Source organism: Oryctolagus cuniculus, chromosome 15, assembly GCF_051225735.1.
Source record: "Oryctolagus cuniculus isolate XC-2025 breed Fujian yellow rabbit chromosome 15, ASM5122573v1, whole genome shotgun sequence".
NCBI classification, from domain to species: Eukaryota; Metazoa; Chordata; class Mammalia; order Lagomorpha; family Leporidae; genus Oryctolagus; species Oryctolagus cuniculus.
The window spans coordinates 51,457,434-51,478,540 of record NC_142881.1 but is presented as its reverse complement, the minus strand read 5'-3'; the positions used below and the strand labels follow the sequence as shown (position 1 = coordinate 51,478,540).

Here is a 21,107-nt window from a genome sequence, read left to right as displayed (position 1 = left end):
GGGGCATGGGTCCCAGCTACTTGAAGGGTAGGCCATTGGAGATCCACATTATGCTTTTAGCCATGACGGCCTTGTTCCCTCTGTAGGAGTTCATTGACCTGGACAAATGGCTGTGTGAACTGAAAACTCAGTTCATGGAACATCTGTTGGCTTCTAGTTATTTTGTTTGTGGTCACTTTTCCGTGCCTTGGTTTCTTTATCTTTGAAGTTTAGCTGCCCAGTATTGGACTTCAGTCCTTTAGCACATAATTTTGATAAGAACCAATTAGAGAATGTGTTCAATGAGACTTCAGCTGCCTAGTGCAAGGAATTTTATGTTTATGGATATTGAGGAGTGTTATTGTTGCTAATAATATTCCTGGAATTTATTTGAGTCTTGTCTGTGTCTGCATATAGAGCTATTGTTTGTATATAAAGAATGTTTTGCTCAGAGACTTGTCCTCTTGGGATATACCTTTTGTTTTCAAATGAATTTCAGGAAACAGCAGTCATACAGCCAGCCAGCAGCCATCCGGGTATACATTAGCTGTAGCCCAAGTGGTTCTTTCTGATCCAGAGGCTCACTTTAATGCAGGCAAATATCCCGAATTCTTCTTGTCCTATCTGGGATAGGCACTGTTCGGCTCTGAGGCTCTGATTCTGTGTGAAGCACTCAGAAGAATGTGTTCAATGCTCTCCTTTACTCTTTCTGCCTGTGTTTTCTCAGTGGTGGATCAGAAGGGCACTTGCTCATCACTTCAGTAGATCTCTCTGGGGAGAAGCATATTTCCTTATGGCAATGAGAATCATTTCATCTTGATGCATGAAGAGGAAGCATGAATGATATTGCAGTCCTTGTATACACTCGGATATATATGTGGATTGGCAGCTGCCCTTAACCCTGGCATGAACATTAATTAAGAAACCTGTGTGTGTCATATGTCAGGATTGGCCCTAGAGATAAAATGTTAAACAAGTCTCAGGCAGACTGTGTCCCATAGAGCTTACTATTACAAGAGATGATCAATTGTACAAGTGCAGAGATGACAGTAGTCTACATAGCAGAAGTGAAGATAAGATACAGCAAGAACATATAGAAGGGAGACATGACTGGAGGCTACCGGTATCTAAAGGATGAGTGAGTTAATTAGGAGAGACAGTGGAGAGGGAAGAGCATTATGAGCAAATGGGACCACCTATTTCAAAGCCTATGCTGAAAAGTAGCATAGGACACCACAGAACTAGAAATGCCGACACAGCCAGAACTCAGAATGACACAAGGGAAGGTGCATGCATGCTAAATCCTACAGGATGTCAGAGAGGCTTCCAGACTGTTGGTCTTTAAATCCAGCGTACAGAAGATGGTGACAAGACCTTGTGTGGGCAAGTTGCAGAGGGAGACCGGGGGCATGCTGTTTTTATCTAGCCAGTCCAGATGAGAGATGACAGTGGCTTGGCCTTAGACGGTAGTGGTGGAGATGAACAGGAAGGCAGAGGTACAAAAGTTACTTGGCATGAGAAATTGAAGAACTTGTGATAAGTTGGCTATTGGGCTTGTGGGAGAGGAAAGTGTAAGCTCACGCTCAGATAACCCTTGGGTATCTTGCTGGAGCTGTTGGGTAGATGGGGACGCTTTTCACTGAGAAAGAGAATACTTTCCTCTGCTAATTTGAGATTAATTAATTGAGAGTAATTGTTGATGTAAACTAAAATGCTAAGCTATAATAGGGCTTTTCACCAATTATCACATCCTGTTGTGGTTCGATACTTGAGCCAAGAAAAGCATCTTCATGCTAACTTGGCTTTGCTGTTTTGAGTTCCCCTAGATTTGTGGGAGAAGTCCATTGCAAGTTGACAGTAAAGGCTGACCCAGCACATGCTTTTTAGGTTCTATCAAAGTGGGGCATCATCAAGTTTTAGGCAAGTTGCACTGTGGTGGGCTATTGAAAGCTTTGCTGTCACAGGATCCAGGGGGAAGCACTTTTAATATCAGTACACTGATAAGTTTTGCATTTCTCTATAGAGAAGTTGTTTTATTATTATTATTATTTTAATTACAGTGGTGGTGATGGTAATGGCAGCAAGTGGTGGCAAGAGCAATGGTTGTATACTAGCTGTGTGCTGGTCATAATAGCAGTGGTAGCAACAGGCATAGGTTGTGATGGTGGCATTGGCCTAGAATAGAGGGCAAGTTGCCAGTTGCCATTTCACTTGGCAGAGGACTCTGGCTTTTTTTTTTTTTTGGACAGGCAGAGTGGACAGTGAGAGACAGAGAAAGGTCTTCCTTTATTGTTGGTTCACCCTCCAATGGCCACTGTGGCTGGCGCACTGCGGCCGGTGCACCGCGCTGATCCAAAGCCAGGAGCCAGGTGCTTCTCCTGGTCTCCCATGCGGGTGCAGGGCCCAAGCACTTGGGCCATCCTCCACTGCCTTCCTGGGCCACAGCAGTGAGCTGTCCTGGAAGAGGGGCAACCGGGACAGAACCCGGCGCCCCGACCGGGACTAGAACCCAGTGTGCCGGCGCCACAGGTGGAGGATTAGTCTCTGGCTTTTCAATCTTTGCCCTCCCCCCTCCCCCAAGCAAGCATTTGATAAGGATGTGCTGGTCACTGTCCAGTTCTTGGGTGCTGGGAGGGTGGAGGTGGGAGGGAGTGTTCTGGCGTGACCCAGTTTCTCTGTGCAACTACTTCATGAAGTTACCTTTAAAGGTCTTTTCAAAAAGGGAATTGGGGACAGCTAGCTACTGTTCCAATTCTCTTTTCATTGCTGAACTTCTCCAGTGAGAAGCTTCCGTTTCTCTTCCTCTTTGGCCATGACCTTTAACTTGTTCAATCTGGTGGCCTTTTCCTTCTCCACTTTCATTCTCATTGTTTCTGGGTGACTTTGGTACTTCCCAGCAGTGTGGGATTGAGCAGTTCTCCTGCATGCCCATTCTGCTCCCCTTGCTTTCTTCTTATCTGTAATACTTAACACCTGATGCACCATAGCTCATCACTGGTCCATTTCTTTATATTTTCTCCCCTTCCTGGAGAATTCAAGTGTGCAGGAGTAGACTTTGTTTTATCTACTGCTTTATTCCAAATGCCTGCACTAATACCTGGAGCACAGTTGACTCTTAAAACATATTTGTTGAATGATTGGATTAAATTACTTAACTGACTTGTTTTCTTATTGGATGTAATAATGCTAATCTCATGCTTTTCTTAAAAATTAAATGAAATAATGTGAGTAAACTGCCTGGTAATCCTGCCTGGCATAGTAAGAGCTGGTGAACTGATAGGAGTAGAATCTTCTCTACACTATTCTGATTTTTTTTTTTTTTTGAAATTTTTTGCCAGGCAGAGTTAGACAATGAGAAAGAGAGAGTTATAGACACTGAGAGAGAGAGAAAGATCTTCCTTCCGTTGGTTCACACCCCCAATGGCTGCTGTGGCTGGCGCACTGCGCCGATCCGAAGCCAGGAACCAGGTGGTTCTCCTGGTCTCCCATGCAGGTGCAGGGGCCCAGGGACTTGGGCCATCCTCCACTGCACTCCCGGGCCACAACAGAGAGCCAGACTGGAAGAGGAGCAACCGGGACAGAATCTGGCGCCCCAACTGGGACTAGAACCCGGTGTGCTGGCGCCGCAAGGCGGAGGATTAGCCTAGTGAGCCGCGGCGCCGGCCTTCTCTACACTATTCTAATAACTTCTTCCTGTTTGGTATTTCAAGTGTTCATTTGATTTGGCCTCTTATCCCCTTAGTGATACTTCTACATTTCCTTAACGACTCATATATCCAGAAACATGCTTCGTGATTCTCATTGCTTCATTATGTCAGCTTATTTATTAAAAGGCCTAATTTATTATTAATAATAATAATAATAAAAATATTCCACTAGTTATCACCATTACATAAAAATTCTACTATAGGATTTTCATACAGGCAGTCCCCAGCTTAATAACGGTTTCACATAGAATTTTTCAATAATAGGATGGCACTAAAGTGATACGTACTCAGGAGACACTACATCAAACTTTGAATTTTGAACTCTTCCTGCACTAGGGATATGCAGTATGGTGCTATCTTACAATGCTGTGTAGCAGCAGTGAGCTACAGCACCCAGTCAGCCATGAGATCACGTGCATAAACACCAGATACCCTGCAGTGTGTACTGTGTTGCTAAATTGTTTAGTAGGTCAAGTGTATTAAATGCATGTTCAGCTTAGGATACTTCCAACTTAGGATGGGCTATTGGGATGTAACCCTATGGTAAATCACGGAGCATCTGCACATGAGTATAGGACTTATGTGTTAGAGCTAACAGCAGTGATAAGCATTATTCATTAGTTGGCTTTCACATTATATATTAGTCTATGAGGTAGCTGTGATTATCATTTTTACTTTATTATTTTTTAATATTTATTGGAGAGGCAGAAAGAGAAATCTCCCATCTACTAGTTTACTCTCCAGATTCCTGCAACAGCCAGTACTCAGCCATGCCAGAGCTGGGAGCCCAGATCTCAAAGTAGGCCTCCCACATGGGAGCAGGGACTCAAGTACTTGACTTCTCACCTGTTGCTTTCCAGGGTGCACATTAGCAACAATTTGGATTTAGGACTGGAGTCACGACTCGACCCTAGTCACCCTGATACGGGATGGGGGCTCTCCGAGGGGCAAGTTAATAGGTATGCTAAACACCCACCCCCATCTTCACTCTAATGACGAGAAGTGGGGTTAGTGTATTGACTAAGAGTACTTATCTGGTAAGGAACAGATCATGAAGTTATTTGGGGTCTTGTTTCTTCTGGATCTTTATCTAACCCACCACATAGGAAAGAGCTGCTTCATCATTTCTGAAGTCGTGAAATCACTGTGGAGGGCTAAGGGGGTTAATGAACTCAGGATGGGTGTATTGGCAATTGTCTTCCTCTCTGTTTCCTCAAAACTAGAGCTGTCTTTGCCTGAGCTTATGGTTGGGAGCCTTGGTCTGTTACTCATAAGAGGGAAAAACTGGTTTGTGCAGGTACAAAAGGCAGTCTGAACTTGACAATTTTCTTGTGTTACCATCTCCTAATTTTTCTCATTGAAGTAATTTATTGGAACAGGTAGCAACACCTGTGGTCTAAAAGAACTTTTCATTTTTCTTTTTTGACAGGCAGAGTTGGAGAGAGAAAGGTCTTCCTTCTGTTGGTTCACCCGCCAAATAGCCGTTACGGCTGGCGCGCTGCGTCAATCCAAAGCAAGGAACTAGGTGCTTCCTCCTGGTCTCCCATGTGGTACAGGGCCCAAGCACTTGGGCCATCCTCCACTGCCTTCCCGGGCCACAGTAGAGAGCTGGCCTGGAAGAGGGGCAACTGGGACAGAATCCGGTGCCCCAGCTGGGACTAGAACCTGGGGTGCTGGCACCGTAGGCGGAGGATTAGCCAAGTGAGCCGCGGCGCCAGCCGAACTTTTCATTCTTAAGAGCGTTTTGAAGAAGTTAGGCTTGTGGCATTTCTAAATTCACACTGCTTAATGCATTATGACAGTTTAAAATCATTAATCTTGTTGAACATTCAGAGGACATAGGAATATACTTTCTTCATTTCAACTGAGACAATAATAGCTATAATTAACAATGTCCCCAAATAAATTTTGTTACGAATGGCGTAACACTCACTAAATCTCTTATTCATTGAGATAGCTTTCATTTTCATAAGGATAATAACTATAATATGTTTGTTATATAATAGCATATGACTGCTGCAGAAAAAACTTGAATGCTATGTAACAGATGCCACTGGAGTACAGAATTTGAAAAATCATAATTTGGACCTAATCATCTTCCAGCACTGATGTGTGAGTGTGTATGTTGTTTCAAACTAAAGAAGATTGATTCAGAATAGATACGCCTGGTTTTACAACCATATTTCTTGGGAACTTTGTCATGACAAAACCCAGCTGTATCTATTAGCTTTTCATCCATACAGCAAAATACCTGAGAAAGCTAATTTTATAAAGGGAAAGATTTATTGAAGTCCACAGTCAAGGGACTCTGGGTGGGATTGAAGGAGAGTGGAGTTCAGTAGAGTAGGGATCCCGTGGTGAGCAGGAAGCAGAAACAGGTACTGGGCCCCACACAGACTTCATGACAAGCTCTCAGGAACTCCCTTCCAGTGGCATATCCACAGTGCCCTAAGGGTCCTCACTAGGCCCTGCCCTCTCAACACCACATAGGGATTAAGTGTCTAACCTCTTCCTGTCGTTAACCTATGCATCCATGTAAGGTTAACTTCAGCTTCAATATGAGCTGCCAGGCGTTAGTTTTCTGGTTACATTGTCTTGGTTCAACTGTGATAGGGTTTAAATGTCTGAGTTTGGGAGCCAAATCTTGTTCAAACCATAGCACCAGCTTTACAGATAGCCCAGCGATGATTATAACATTTGTTGTTTAAGAGACAGGGTGAAATTTCCTTTTTCTTTTCTTTTTTTTTAGCAGATAGAAAAAATCTAGTTTTTTTTTTAAGATTTATTTATTTATTTGAAAGTCAGAGTTACACAGAGGAGAAGCAAAGAGTTCACTCCCCAATTGGCCGCAATGGCTGGAGCTGCGCCCATCCGAAGCCAGGAGCCAGGAGCTTCTTCTGGGTCTCCCACGTGGGTGCAGAGGCCCAAGGACTTGGGCCATCTTCTACTGCTTTTCCAAGCCTTACCAGAGAGCTGGATCAGAAGTGAGAAGTGGGGTCTTGAACCAGCGCCTATATGGGATGCTGGTGCTTCAGGCCAGGGCGTTAACCCACTGCACCACAGCGTAGGCCGCAGTAGGGTGAAATTTCTACCAGCCAAATTCTGTAAACAAATGGTATCTTTCTATAACTACTATATTAGATCCTGTGTATTAAAAAAGGGTGTGTATATATGTATATACATATATATATTTTTACTAGGTACCGAGGATTGAGCAATGCAAAAAATGGGCATAACCTGTGCTTTTTTGGAGCTTACATTATAGTGTGGAAATGCAAATGAGCAGGCATCATTTCAGATTGTAAAAAGCATTAGGAAGGAAGTAGGCAAGACAGTGTGCTGGTGACTGAGGGAAGCTGCTTCTGGTAGGGAGGTCTGGAGGTCCTGCTTGGGGAGGGGATGGGTGAGCCGAGCTGATGCTACCCGTGCTGAGACAAGACGGTGGTTTGCAGATCTTCCGGGAGAGAATAGTCCCCTTGGGTCCGGGGACAGCAAGTGTGTTTGCACCAGAAACAAGCACTGTGTGCTCAAGAAGCAGAAGGGAAGGTGGCTGGCGTGTGATAGGCAAGGGTGAGGGTGAGACCAGACACTGTCACTGTCACACCAAACACTGTCATTGTCTCAAGCCACTGTCAGAAGCCTGGATTTGATTTCATGGGCAGTGAAATACTACTAAGGGTTTTTAACAGAGGTATGGCTGCATCTAGAGCTGCCAGCTTCAAAGGTCCAGTGTTGAGAAGTTTCTTTTAAATGGAAATCATTTTCCTTTGTATTTTATAGAATAGACCAGAGGACTTCTGTCTGGCCAAAGGATGCTTTTGAAACTCAGCAGGACTTAAATGAGGTAGGTGCAGTCATTACTGATTGTATGAACATGAATTAGCTAATCATGAAATGTATTATTCTGTTCCTAGGGGTTGTGTTTAATTAAAACTTCAATCATTATTTCTTTTGAGTTGAAGATGTGGTTCTTGGGCTTGGTAATATTTTTCCTTCATTCTGTTGTAAACACATTTAAAATAGTATTTTTGAGAGTACTTACAATGTTTTGGACCTAACCCAAGTCAAGGAGTCATCTCATTATACTCTTTTTTTTTTTTTACTTTGGTTTACGATTTTATAACCATGGCTCAGACAGTTAACATTTGCCTGTCTCTCTGTATGTATTGTTCCTAATGGCTATTGCAGTCTCATACATAATCCTGCTTACTGTATATCCACTGAGCGTAATACAGTTTAATGTTTGCAATGGGATCTTCTTGATATGCTTTGAGACATGAAGCCATATTTTCCAACCCAAATGATTTCCCACTAAACTAGACATCACCATGTTAGCTTGTTGTAGATATTCTTTGAAATATGTAATTTAATTTTGCTGTTGGAAATCAATATAATACAATTAGGGTACCTGTTATTATGAATGCCTTGGCTCAAGACATGGGTTTGGAATGCACTGTCTGGTTTGTCTTGTCTTTATTAAATTAAGGAGCAGTGGGTGGTATGTGCTATGTCTGATTAGGATCATAGCAAAGAAAATGAAAAGATTTGATACTCAGATGCCTGGAAGAGACAGTGATAGATTTCAGGCAAACTGTTTATTTTGAAGTGTTACTGACATTGTGAGGATGGGTGTGGCTTCTTCCCCTACCCTGAAAGATACTTAACGAAATTCAGGTGTCTTTCTCACTCTCTCTTCCTTGAAGTTGGCAGATATGAATAGTCAAAAGTTAAGCCAAAGTAAATAGCTGAAGTTGAGAAAAAGATCCTAAAAATAAGAGCAAAGGACACTGTTACTTTTGAGCATGTGCCTAGAGGCAGCCTTCAGTTTCTGCAAACCAGGGAGAAAGAGGAGTGAACACTGGTCTGGCTAGTAGCTATGTCTCCTCTTGGGAGGCCCACATCCTATGTCAAAGTGCCTGGGCATCAGTCCTGGCTCTGCTCCTGACTCCAGCTTCCTGCTTATGCACACCTTGGGAGGTAGTAGTAATGTTTCAAGTGCCTAGGTCCCTGCTCCTGTGTAGGAAACTTGAGATTCTTGGCTCTTGGCTTGAGGCCTAGCCAGGGGTCACTGAGGGCTTTGGGGGAGTGAATCAGTAGATGGGAAAACACTCTTTCCCCCAACCTCATCCTCCCTCTCTACGTCACTTGGGTAATTTTTTAAATGAAAAAAAAAAAATTAAAATAGGCAAGAGCCAGAATCAATGAATGCAGCTGTCTACCCCGACAGGAACAAGCAGAACGCCAGTTGTAAAGAAGCAATGGTTTGTTTTGACATGGGTGACTGGAAAAATGCAGTGATTATAAGAGTCAACTCGTGATAGCTTTCAAGTATTTGGGAGACATTGTGATTTTCAAACTGGGAGCCTAGGAGGATGCTTAGATCACGTGAGCATTTCCAAATCACAGTGGTGAGGAGCTCTATTTGCAAATCTGCTTTTGTGTGTTCCTGTACTATGTTGTATCTGCAAACGGCAGGAAATGTGCCAGCTCAGTGCTCCGGGATTACGTGGGCACAGAGTGCTAAATGGAGACATGCATGGAAAAGAGCAGGCAGCGCCATGTTTTCAATGAGCCTCCCAGCATAGGTGGCACTGAGATCCGGGCTGGCTGAACAGAGTGACTGTGCATACAGTGGTTTTGCTCTAGTCACCGGGATCAACTGTATATGCAGACTCAAATTCTTTGAAATTTTTTCTTCTGTGACCCAAATTTGGGAGACTAGAAAAGACCTTAGAAAAAGTTGAAGGGAGTAACATCAGTGGGGCAGAGGCCATGTAGGGGAGGGCTGATGTGTTCACACTTAGAGGAAGATGTCCTGTAGGGTGGGGATCTATTTAAAGATTTATTTATTTGAAAGAGTTACAGAAAGGGAGAAGGAGAAGGAGAAAGAGAGGTAGACAGACACAGAGCGGTATCTTCCTTTTGCTGGTTCATTCCCCAGATGGTTGCAGTGGCCAGGGCTGGGCCAGGCCGAAGCCATGAACTTCAGCAAGGCCTCCCACATGGGTGCAGGAGCTCAGACACTTAGGCCATCTGCCACTGCTTTTCCAAGGCCATTAGTAGGGAACAGGATCAGATAGGAAGCAGTCTGGACACGAACTGGCACCCATATGGGATGCTAGCATTGCACACGGCTGCTTTACCCGCTATGCTACAATGCCAGCCCCTGGAAAAAAATTTTCTTTTTTTTTTTTTAACAGGTAGAGTTAGACAGTGAGAGAGAGACAGACAGACAGAGAGGTCTTCCTTCCGTTGGTTCACCCCCTAAACGGCCACTATGGCCGGCGCTGCCGATCCAAAAGCCAGGAGCCAGGTGCTTCCTCCCGGTCTCCCATGCAGGTGCAGGGCCCAAGCACCTGGGCCATCCTCCACTGCCCTCCCGGGCCACAGCAGAGAGCTGTACTGGAAGAGGAGCAACCAGGACAGAATCCAGCGCCCCGACCGGGACTAGAATCCGTAGTACTGGCGCTGCAGGTGGAGGATTAACCTTGTGAGCCGCGGGGTGTGTAACGAAAACACATCTAGAAAAAGAAAAAAAACACACAAAGCATCCAGATGCCTCTTTGCACTTCATTGAATCAGTATTGCCCTTATAAGGATTCCTACTGTTCAGACAGATTTGTTGGGTCTTTCACATGGATGGCAGGAACCCAGCTACTTAAACCATCACCTTCTGCCTCCCATGGTGTGCATTAGTAGGAAGCTGGAATAGAGGGCGGGGCAGGTGGTGCTGGGACTCAAATGCAGGGCCAGGTACTTAACTGTGTGGGATGTGGGTATCCCAAGCAGGGGCTTAATTGCTGTGCTAATTGCCCCCTCCCATTTTTGGAGCTTTCTATACGTAGACAATATGTAGTAGGTTGTTAGTGTTAATTTGAGACAGAGAGAACTCCCATGTGCTGCTTCACTCCTCAGATATCTCTGATGGCCAGGGCCGGGCGGAGGGCAGGAGCCAGGAACTCAATCCACTTCTTCCATGTAGGTGGTAGGAACCCAATTACTTGAGCCATTCCTAGTGCCTACCAGGTTCTGAATTTGCAGGAAGCTGTACTCAGGACCCAGAGGCAGCTATTGAACCCAGGTACTCCAATGTGGGATGCTAGGCTACATGCCCAGCATTTATATGTGTTCTTCTGTGGCTGGTTTCCTTTGCTCAATATTATGTTTATAAGATTTGTCTGTGTTTGGCATGCATTTGTAGTTTTTATTTGCTTTTCAGTGAGCTGCTGTATGGTTGTTTGTCCTATGATCAGTTGTTACTGCTTATACTTTTTATTATTAACTCTTCTCTGGCTTCTTTGTACGATTTTTAAAAGAATATTCATTTCCAACTGGACATTTAAGGTAGAACTTTTTGTTATGTTAGTTCTGTTTGTTGCTTTTTGTTTCTTTATTTATTTATACCCTCCCACCCTACCACATGGGAGACCCAGGTGGAATTCTTTGCTTCTGGCTTTGGCTGGGCCCAGACATGGCTGTTGTAGGCATCTGGGGAGAGAACCAGTGGATGTGAGAATGGTATCTCCCTTGCTTTAGCTCTGCTTTTCAAGAAAATAAAGAAATCTTTAGAAGTTATGTTCTTTAAAAAGACTTACAGTTCCCTAAAAAGAACCTATCAGTTCTATAGCTGTACTTTTTCTTCTACATCAACTCAAAGTCCATATAAAAAATTTCCTTGACCATCATTTTCCAGATGCTTCCACCAACCTGATTTTATATGTAAATAATTATGAGATGTTGCCTATGTGCCTTATACTTGCACATATTTAACATTTTACGTTTTACTTTGTTTTTTTTCAACATCTTACTCCATTTGTTCTGTCACAGCTGTGTGGTGCTCAGCGCTAGTTTTGGTTCCAGAGCTCACACCTGGTGCCCACCCCCATACCTAGCATGGTGATCCATGGTGTAACACATCAGTGTATGTCATATCTGTGTTTATTTCACATACATCCCCAGTGAGCTGAAAAACTCCCTGACTTCTTGCTTCCACTTCGCATGAACATAGATTTGCTTCCTGCCAGTGTCATCTTCTTTTGCTATTCTTAAGCTTCTAGTTTTTTGGGCTTGGGTCTCTCTCTTTTTATTTCCCAAAGATTTATTTATTTATTTGAATGTCAGAGTTACACAGAGAGAGGAGAGGCAGAGACAGAGACAGAGAGAGAGATCTTCCATCCAATGGTTCACTCCCCAATTTGCCGCAGTGGCTGGAGCTGCACCAATCCGAAGCCAGGAGCCAGGAACAACTTCTGGGTCTCCCATGTGGCTGCAGAGGCCCAAGAACTTGGGCCATCTTCCACTGCCTTTCCAGGCCATAGCAGAGAGCTGTATAGGAAGTGGAGCAGCTGGGTCTCAAACCAGTGCCCATATGAGATACCAGCGCTTCAGGCCAAGGCATTAACCCACTGCACCATAGCGGGACTTGGGTCTCTTGATAGGACTTTGGTCTCTATTCCATAAGTTTCTGTTGTCTCTGGGACTGTGCTATAGAAGTAGGAGTTTGTTTTTGAAAAACTGATTATATCTCCCTTCTATTATTCACCTGACAGCTCTGAAGAGATTAGATTTTATTTGTTGGGTGTCTCTGAATTCTGAGTGGTAAATCTATACTTGAGATCTCATCAATGTCTCACCTATCTTAATCTGTGATCTTAGTTACTCCCATATTTCCATATAATTGTTAAGCCTTAAACAGAGCAGAAAAGTCTTTGAAAGATAAAATGAGGAAAAATTATTATTTCACTCTCTGCACCCTTGTAGATCCCATTGTTTCCTGTAACTGGAAATTAAGCTAATAATTGATGTATATATTTAAAAATAGACAGTAGCTCTGCCCTTCTCTAATCAAGCATGCCATATTGGGCCCTTGAACCACTTTATTTTCAAATGATTTATTTGAGTGACACAAACAGGAAAAGAGCACTCCTCTCTACTGTCCTAGCTGTCAAATACCTGCAGTGGCCCAGGATAGTTTGCAGTCTGTATCCAGAAGCTGGTAATCCAGTCCGGTGTCCCTCCTGGATTACAGGACCCCAGTTACTTGAGCCGTCACCACTACTTCCCAGAGTCCACATTAGCAAGCAGCTGGAGTCTGGACGAGCTGGAGTGAATGTCCCAACCTGCATGTTACCTGCTAGGCCAAATGCCCTTCTCCTCAAACCACTTTTTTTTTTTTTGGACTCCCATGTGTAACATGGATGACACTAACTTCTTTTACATCTTTGTAAGATTGGAGAAGGAAGTTTTGATATGGGTTAGTTCTAGAGTCATTTTAGTTTTAGTACTCATTGATACTCTTTCTCATTTTTCCTAGTGGTTGCAGGATTTAATGATATGTCTCCATCCAGGAAAGGAGAAGGCAATAGTCCTAGAGTTTTCAGGTGTAAATGCTTCTCACAGTCAACTGTCTGAAAGCCTGGCTTGGATAGAAAATAGTGCTATAAAAGTGATGTGTGCACTATGTATTTACTTAAGAATGACAAGAGAGAGGAGGCTAAACTATGATAAGTAAAGGATTGGATGTGGTTGATCTGAAATGAGCTCTAGGTCAATGTGGGCATTCCTTTGTGCCATTTTACTTGCCCAAACTAAGCCTCCACCTGCAACACTGGCAGCTGCCCTGGCTTCAGATGGCTCACATACAGCCATTGCATACATTTGGGGGGTGAACCAGCAGGTGGAAGACTTTTCTCTCTCTCCCTCTCTCAAATAAATAAATAAAATCTTAAAAAAAAAAGGAAATGGTCTCTTCCAAAATTTCTAACCTCTGTGCCCTGTGCTCAGTAAAAACTAACATTTTCTTATGGGATAGATACTATGAAGGTATTTTTGGCTTAGCTTTTGGATAAAGCAAATATCAGCTGAATAAGAGATTGCTTCTATGTCACCTTTTACGTAGAATTTGCCTCTGAAATAAAGATCCTAACAGTGAGTTCAGGCTTCGACCAAATGGCCCTGAAAGAGAAACTGGTGTTTGGTGCCCTTATTTCCCTCCACTTTGAAGCTTACTGGCTATGAAACTGCTGGCATAGACAGACTAGAACTGAAACCAGTTTAAAAATATGAAGGGAAAAATGCTTGCCATCGTTTATTAGGTTTACCCAAGAGAGATGTCTGCAGAGGGAAGCACACACTTCTTTGAATCAGTCTTTTGTCCAAGTAATACACCCTACTATTTTGGTTTATCAAGGATTTCAGTGACTTAAGAGGTCACTGGCAGAAATACTTCCAGGCATATATACTGACTTTTGTGTCTTCCAGAATCAAACTGTAGAGACAGTTGTCTGTCTTGCTGTCTATGGTTTCCACTACTTCAAGAAGCCTAAGTAAGAATCTGATTGCTCTTAAGAACACATATGAATTGAAAACTTTAATACACTTAAGTGAGTAATTTCACTTTCAGGATACAGTGGAAAAGATGGAAGGGATGAGGTTTATATTTAGCAAGGTTGAGATCCTGGAAGTTTATAGCAAAATACAGAAATGACCCACCATAGTGGTATTGAAGCTGAAGAGGTCAAGGAATTGTGGGACCAGATACTAGCATGGTCATCAGCCTGGACAAGGTAACTGAATATGGAAGCAAAGACTGAAGAAACGGAAGAAGCCAACCTATATGGAAGTCACTAAGTTATAGACATTCAGGTCATGGAATGGGAAAGGATGGCGTTATCTTTCATAGGGGGAAAGACAGTAATGGACGCAACCGAGGATCAAAAGGTTCATGGTAATAATGCTTCCCTCCCACCTTGATTGCATTTTCTATGTGTGAGTAGGAAAAATAATGGTTTGTTGGAGGTGAAGAAAATTCTAATGTTATGGGTCCTTCCTAAGAAAAGTTAACGTAGTCATAATGGCTGTACAATTTTACCTGGTAGCCAGTACTATCCAATGTATCTGAAAGACTTGGGTACAAATTCCCTGAAACCTTACTGTTTTTCTTTTTGAGTGCTTCAAGAAAGAAGATGATAGTGTCTTTTTAAAGGGAAGATGATCAGTGCAACTTTATTCTTTAAAAAAAGTGAAACAGAGATCTTGCATCTGTTGGTTCACTACCCCGCTGGACAGAACACCCAATGCAGGACCTGGTCAAAGCTGGGAGCCCAGAACTCCATCTAAGTCTCCCACATTGGTGGCAAGGACTCAAGCACTTGAGCCATCATCTGCTGCTTCCCAGGCACGTTAGCAGGGAGCTGGATTGGAAGTGGAGCAGCTGAGACTCCAACCAGCACTCTGCTGTGGGATGTGAGCATCACAAGTGGTGGCTTAACTCACTGCACCACAATGCTTGCCCAAGTGCAACTCTATTCTCGTGACTGTATGAGTCGTCGTTGAGTTTATGGAATAACACCTAAACAACTTAGGTGTTAGTTGGTTCGTCAGACATTCCAGAAATGTGTTAGCTTTTTATGGCTACTTTGAAGTATAGTTTTGACTTCATCAAAAAGAGTAGTTAGGAGATTTCCAGATTTGTGTGTGGCATCTTTAGTTTTATTGTTTGATGAAGAGCCAGAGTAAGAGAAGATGTCCAGAATGATATTGGCAGGATAGGCATTTAGCCTAGTAAAGATGAGTGTATGCCATGCCAGAGTGCCTGGACTTGATACTCAGTGCAGATTCTGGGAGGCGGTGGTGATTGCTCAAGTAATTGGGTTCTTAACACCCACATTGGAGACCTAGGGTTACATTCCTAGCTCCTGGCTTGGCCCAGCCCAGGCCCTGCTGTTGTGGGTGTTTGAGGAGTGAACGAATGGATGAGCAATCTCTCTCCCACTCTCTCTGCCTCTCCAATAAAATTTTTTAAATATATAATTCAGTCTTGTGCTGTACTATATATTCTGATTGAAGGAGAGTAGAAATCAGGACAAATAGAGTTTGAAACTTCGAGAATGGATCTGTGCCATAAGAAACAAACATAATAAATTATTAGACTCCAACAAATGTTCAGTGATGACCTAACAATATCAAGAAATTTAACCATGGATAAGTTATTTTAGTTGTTACTCTACAAAGGGAAAATCTGTTTGTATTGGAGTGTGAAGGAGTTCATATATTTGCCTAACATAAATATAAAAAGTTAATATTTTCTTGACATGCTGTTACCCTTATTTCTTGTATTATGGTAGTCATAATTGCTCAACATAACAGATATCATTTGCCTTTAAGCCTAGAAATAATTCTTTAATATTTTAATTTTAATAAAAGTAGACAGTTTGCAGTGTCCTTTTTGAACCTACACGTATATGTCTGTGTCTTCATATGAAAAACTCAATTGTCTCTTTATCACAATCTGTAGTTTATCATATAGGTATTTTTACCTCAAGTTATATCAGGCCACAGGTGGTACAGACTTTTTTGTTTGAGATACAATTAATTTTTAATTAATTTAATTTAATTTAATTTTGAAAAAGTGATATTAAGAGCTTTTTTTTTTCAGGTCTTTGGCACTCCTAAGTTGATTGAATGGTATTATTTCTGTAAAAATTGGGCAACTGAAATTTTCTATTACAATGAAAACTCAATCCTTAAGGTTTAGGCTCTGGGTCGGGATTGATTGAGGGATTTTGTTATATAAAGTGTCTGGAATTCTGAACATGTGACTGAAAATCAATTCAACTTGGCTTTAGTAACAGGATATTATTGACATACACCTGAAGGTTTAGTATCAGGATAAACTGTATGCATGACTAGACACCTGGATTAAAAACTCATCGTGGTGACCCATCTCTTTCCATCCTTTGTATCTGGTTTTCATATATTGGCTTTGTCTATGGATCTGCCCCTAGAAACCCATTTTTACATCTAGGGATTACAGTATCTGTGAGTTTTCAATTACTTCTATAACAAATAATCAAAAACAGGCTGGCTTCAAACAACTACTTATTAGCTAGTTATGTAGGCCAGAAATTCAGGTGTTGTGAACTGTGTTCTGTGCTCAGGGTCTCACAAAACTGAAATCAAGGCATTGGATGGGATGCACTGTGTTTGGAGGTTCAGGGCAAGATTCCACATTGAGTTCAGATTGTTGTCTCAAGTTGGCTCCTTGTGGTTGTAGGATTGTGGTCCCTGCTGCCTTGCTGTTGTCAGCTAGGGTTAACTGTCAGCTTCTAAAGACTGCGGTGGTCCTCTTCATGTGGTCCCCTTCTTGTTGTAGCTGGGCCAGCTGTCACACACAGATTCCTCCTTGTGCTTTACATCTCTCCAGTGTTGTCTTATCTTTCCCATTGGAAGAAACTCTCTGCTTTAAAAGGCTCATCTGATTGGATCAGGCCCATTCAGATAGCTTACCTTTGGTCAGCTGACTTAGCACTTTAATTACATCTGTAAAACCTCTTCATTAACATTGTACAGGTAGCTGTTTGATGTAATAACCATGGTATGGGATTCTTGTGGGTTGTCATTAAGATTTTGCCTGCATAATGGATTAAGCGTCTGTCTCTACTTCTTTCCAGCTCTGAAAAGCCCCATAATTGTGCCACATTTATCTCATCTCATCAGGTCGTGCCCATTCCTAACCAATCATGTGATCTTGGAATTCACAATAAGCTACTTGGCTAGACATGAGCTGTATTTCCCACTTTTGACCCGAAGCTTCTTTTCTTAGAGGAGAGGATGGTCACTGGGCCCAGAGTTGCATAATTCTGGTCTCTGGAAACATGATCTCCAGGGTAATTTTCCTCTATGCTGGACCACTGCACGATACCATGTAGCACTTTTCTGGCATAGTTTTCTGAGTTGAAATAATGTGCCTTTGTCTGCTCCCAAGGTTTCTTTCTCAGGTGGAATAGTATACTATGAATCATTTAATTTAAACCAAATTTTGTTGTCAATAGCATCCTGTAGCCAACTTGATCATGGTGAGAATCCTAGTTCTCATTCCCAGTGGAAGAACTTACACAGCAAAGAAACTCTGCATGCTTCCAGGCCTGGTCTCTTCTGCCATGTCTGACAAAGGCTTCCACTGAGCCTGGCTTCTTGTTTCCAGGGAAACCAGGTCTGCAATCCTGAGAGTGGTTTTGACAGAAAAAGTGGCAGCTGTGCCAGCAGGTGCCCATGTTCTTCTTTGTCCAGAAATTCATGTGGAGAACCATCAGGAGTGTTGGGCTGAGCAGAGGCACGGTGGCAAGACACAACTGACCCACTTGTGTTTGCCTCCTGTCTGTCCGCCTGCCCCTGCCTGCCTCCCTCCGCTGACCTCCGTGTCCTCAGCCTCTGCTCTTTGCTCTGGCACAAAGTCCCGATCTTTTGTCTTCCTGCTCGCTCACTCCTTTGTTCCCTGCCGTGCCACTAACAGCCTGCTCTCTCCGGGAAAGCGTTCAGGTGCTGTGTCCAGCTCTGTGGATCCCAGAGGGAGCCTGTTCTGTTGCTTTCACAAACACTTTATCATTAAAGGATGAGCAGAAGAACAGTGAACGCCATGCATGTTCATAAAGCCAACATCTATGAACAGCTCCTTAATTTACAGATCTTAAAATTTTCATTTTGTGGTGAAATGATGGGGAAAAATTTGGTTTGCTTGCCCACATGCTCTCATTTGGCAAAATATAAACTTGACAGTGTTGATGTTACTGTACCTCCCCTCCTCTCCCGCCCCTCCCCACCACCACTGTAAGTTTTTAAAAGATATTAGTGCTGGTCCCATGACCAATTTTGCCTTGGAGCTGTGACCTTTAGGATTATGATTTTTTTTTTCTAAGAAACAACTCATTCTTTCAGTAATATTTCTTAAGAAGCAAATGTGTACCTAGTTCTGGGTTTGTTGTAGGGCTGGAGTGTGGGAACTTCAGGAAAGAAATGAACTTTCTTACCCCCATTTTCCAGAGAAAGTTCTGGAACATAGGGGCACACACTGACTCTGGACTTACTGTCCCACAGTGTGACCTTCTAGTGTTGGTACCTTTTATCCTTTGGAGGACATTGTCGGCTTTCTTAGAGCTGCAAAACAAGCTTTAAGTCAGGCAAAAGCCGAATTTTCTTGATTCCTAACAAAAGGTTAATATTTGAAGAGATGGCTAAGGCTTTCCAAAGTGACTTGATGCCTTTAAAGCTGTAAGCATGCTATGTATTTCATATGGCATGTGATTTTATGATTCTCAGGGGCACTGTTAGCGATTTCTAGTATCCACTGAGTTTTGGAAATTGAGGGGATTAAGATAATGTCATCAGAACAAAGAAAAGACCTATGGGCCAGCAATTGGATGGTTTCCCCAGTAACACAGAATGAGCCAGAGTTAAGGGCTCACTGAGCCCTCACATCTTACTGAGTTTAATTTTAGCATTTTTTCAGGGCTAAAAGAAAATGGGACAAAAATGCCACAAATAAGTAACCATATGGACAGCAATGCAACACAGCCCTGTGGACTTCAGCTCCTGGGATGTAATTTGTTCCGGGAAACATTATTGTAAAGGTTTATCCATCTTAATGCCTGTGCATTCGAGTGGTTTAAGTATTAGTAAACTCTAATGACACAGTATTGAAGTTTGTTTTATAAGCTATAGATGAGATACATTCTATTTTTATTTACTTTAAGGTTGATTTATTTATTGATTTGAAAGAGTTAGAGACAGGCAGAGAAAAAGAGAAATCTTCCATTTGCTGGTTCACTCCCCAGATGGCCACAGTGGCCAGCACTGGGCAGATCAGAAGCCCATCTGGATCTCCCACAAGGATGCAGGGGCCCAAACACTTGGACCATCTTCTATTGTTTTTTTTCCCAGGTCATTGGCAGCAGAACTGGATCAGAAGAGGAACAGCCAGGACAAGAACCAGCGCCCATATGGGATGCTGACAGCACAGGCTGCGGCTTCCCCCATTATGCTACAACACTGGCCCCAGACACATTCTGTTTTTAGAAAATCAGTGTCAGGAGGCCAGCACTGTAGCATAGCGGGTAGCAGATGGGCGCCAGTTTGAGTCCTGGCTGCTTCACTTCCAATCCAGTCCTCTGCTAATACACCTGGAAAAGCAGCAGAAGATGGCTCAAGTGCTTGGGCCCCTGCACCCACATGGAAGACCAGGAGAAGCACCTGGCTCCTGGCTTTGGATCAGCACAGTGCGCCGGCCGCAGCGGCCATTGGAGGGTGAACCAATGGCAAAGGAAGACCTTTCTCCCTGTCTCTCTCTCACTGTCCACTCTGCCTGTCAAAAAATAAAAATAAAAAATAAAATAAAAATAAAATAAAAAAAGATAGATCCTTCTCTCTGCCTCTTGGTCTCCTCCCACCCCCACCTCTGTAACTCTGTGTTTGAAATTAAGACATTAATTTTTTTAAGATTTATTATCTAGAAAATCTCCAAGTCTTGATCGCAAATGTGAGAATATAAAACTGTATTATTCTTTCGCAAGCATCTAGTTTTTATTTATTGAATAAAGTGAACATAATGAGGATATCACAATGAAGTAGAACTAAGTATAGAACTCTCCTCCCCAGGATGAAACCATTTGGCTGAAAGGAGTTCTGGTCTGTGTTATTGTGTTATAGCCAGGCTGTGCTTGTTTACAAAGAACTGCTGGTGGGTTCCAGTAGGACCTGGGCCCTTTTGTTAACAGAGAGCTCCTTGAAGTGAATGGTTGCCCTTTACATTGAACTTCTCTGTTGCTAAGTGCAGGAAAGTGAGGGCTGAGCACCCTGTACACAGGAAGCTGCTATGTACTGAGCTGAGGTGCATCGTGCTGCAGAACACGTTGGGACATGAGTGGCACAGTCCCCAGAGAGGAGCCGAAAGCCCAGTGTCTCTGGGGACAGGGTGACAGTAGTGTTTTGTTAGAGCCATCAACATGGGAAGAAGCCCAACGTCTCTGGGCGAGAACACCCGAGTGCAGCCGCAGCAGCTTGGGAGGCTGTCTTGGCTCTGAGCATTTTGTACTTGGTACTTCCTAGTGTGGGGGAGCTCACTCTCAAGGTGAGGCTGGAGTGCAAGGACACTGAAGTGGGGAGAGAGCTGGAGCTCGCTCAGGGAAAAATACGGTCCCCGGGGCAAGTGAAGCTAAGCAGGAAACAAAAGCCACATCTACAGTGGATCAAGGTCCCAGAGACTAGGGCAGTTATTTCTCAAAGTGGGGACCTTGGGCCTCTGCATTTCAAATGAGCCTGCCACAGACCAAGTGGAGTCATTTCTGGGGTTCTCCCAGTCAGCACACTCATAAACGCCCCAGGGAATTTGGAGCACTTGATGAAAATGCTGAACCATGGCAGCAGGGGGGCTTTAAATTGTTTCTCAGTGGCCTAGTCCCACCCTCCACCCCATCCCTAAAGCACTAGCTTGAAGAGGCAAGAAAATCAAACCGATCTACAATGGCAGTTTTCTTATTGCTTGGCTCTCGTTTCATACATTGTGTTCGGATATGGCAGTGAACAATGCAGGCCTGGGCCAGCCCTAAAGGAGCTACAAAGAGCCAATAAAATATATATTGTGATCGT

General features: G+C 43.2%; 1 protein-coding gene across 10 annotated transcripts in view; it reads left to right on the top strand.

Annotated features, from left to right (window-relative positions):
• Positions 1-21,107, top strand: part of FAM13C (family with sequence similarity 13 member C) — a 127,657-nt gene that overhangs the window by 64,608 nt on the left and 41,942 nt on the right. For all 10 annotated transcript variants that reach the window (XM_070057689.2, XM_070057688.2, XM_070057687.2 and 7 more), the window contains one exon: positions 7,467-7,530. In XM_070057689.2, coding sequence (XP_069913790.2) covers positions 7,467-7,530 — 64 coding nt within the window. The remainder of the gene's footprint in view (positions 1-7,466; positions 7,531-21,107) is intronic.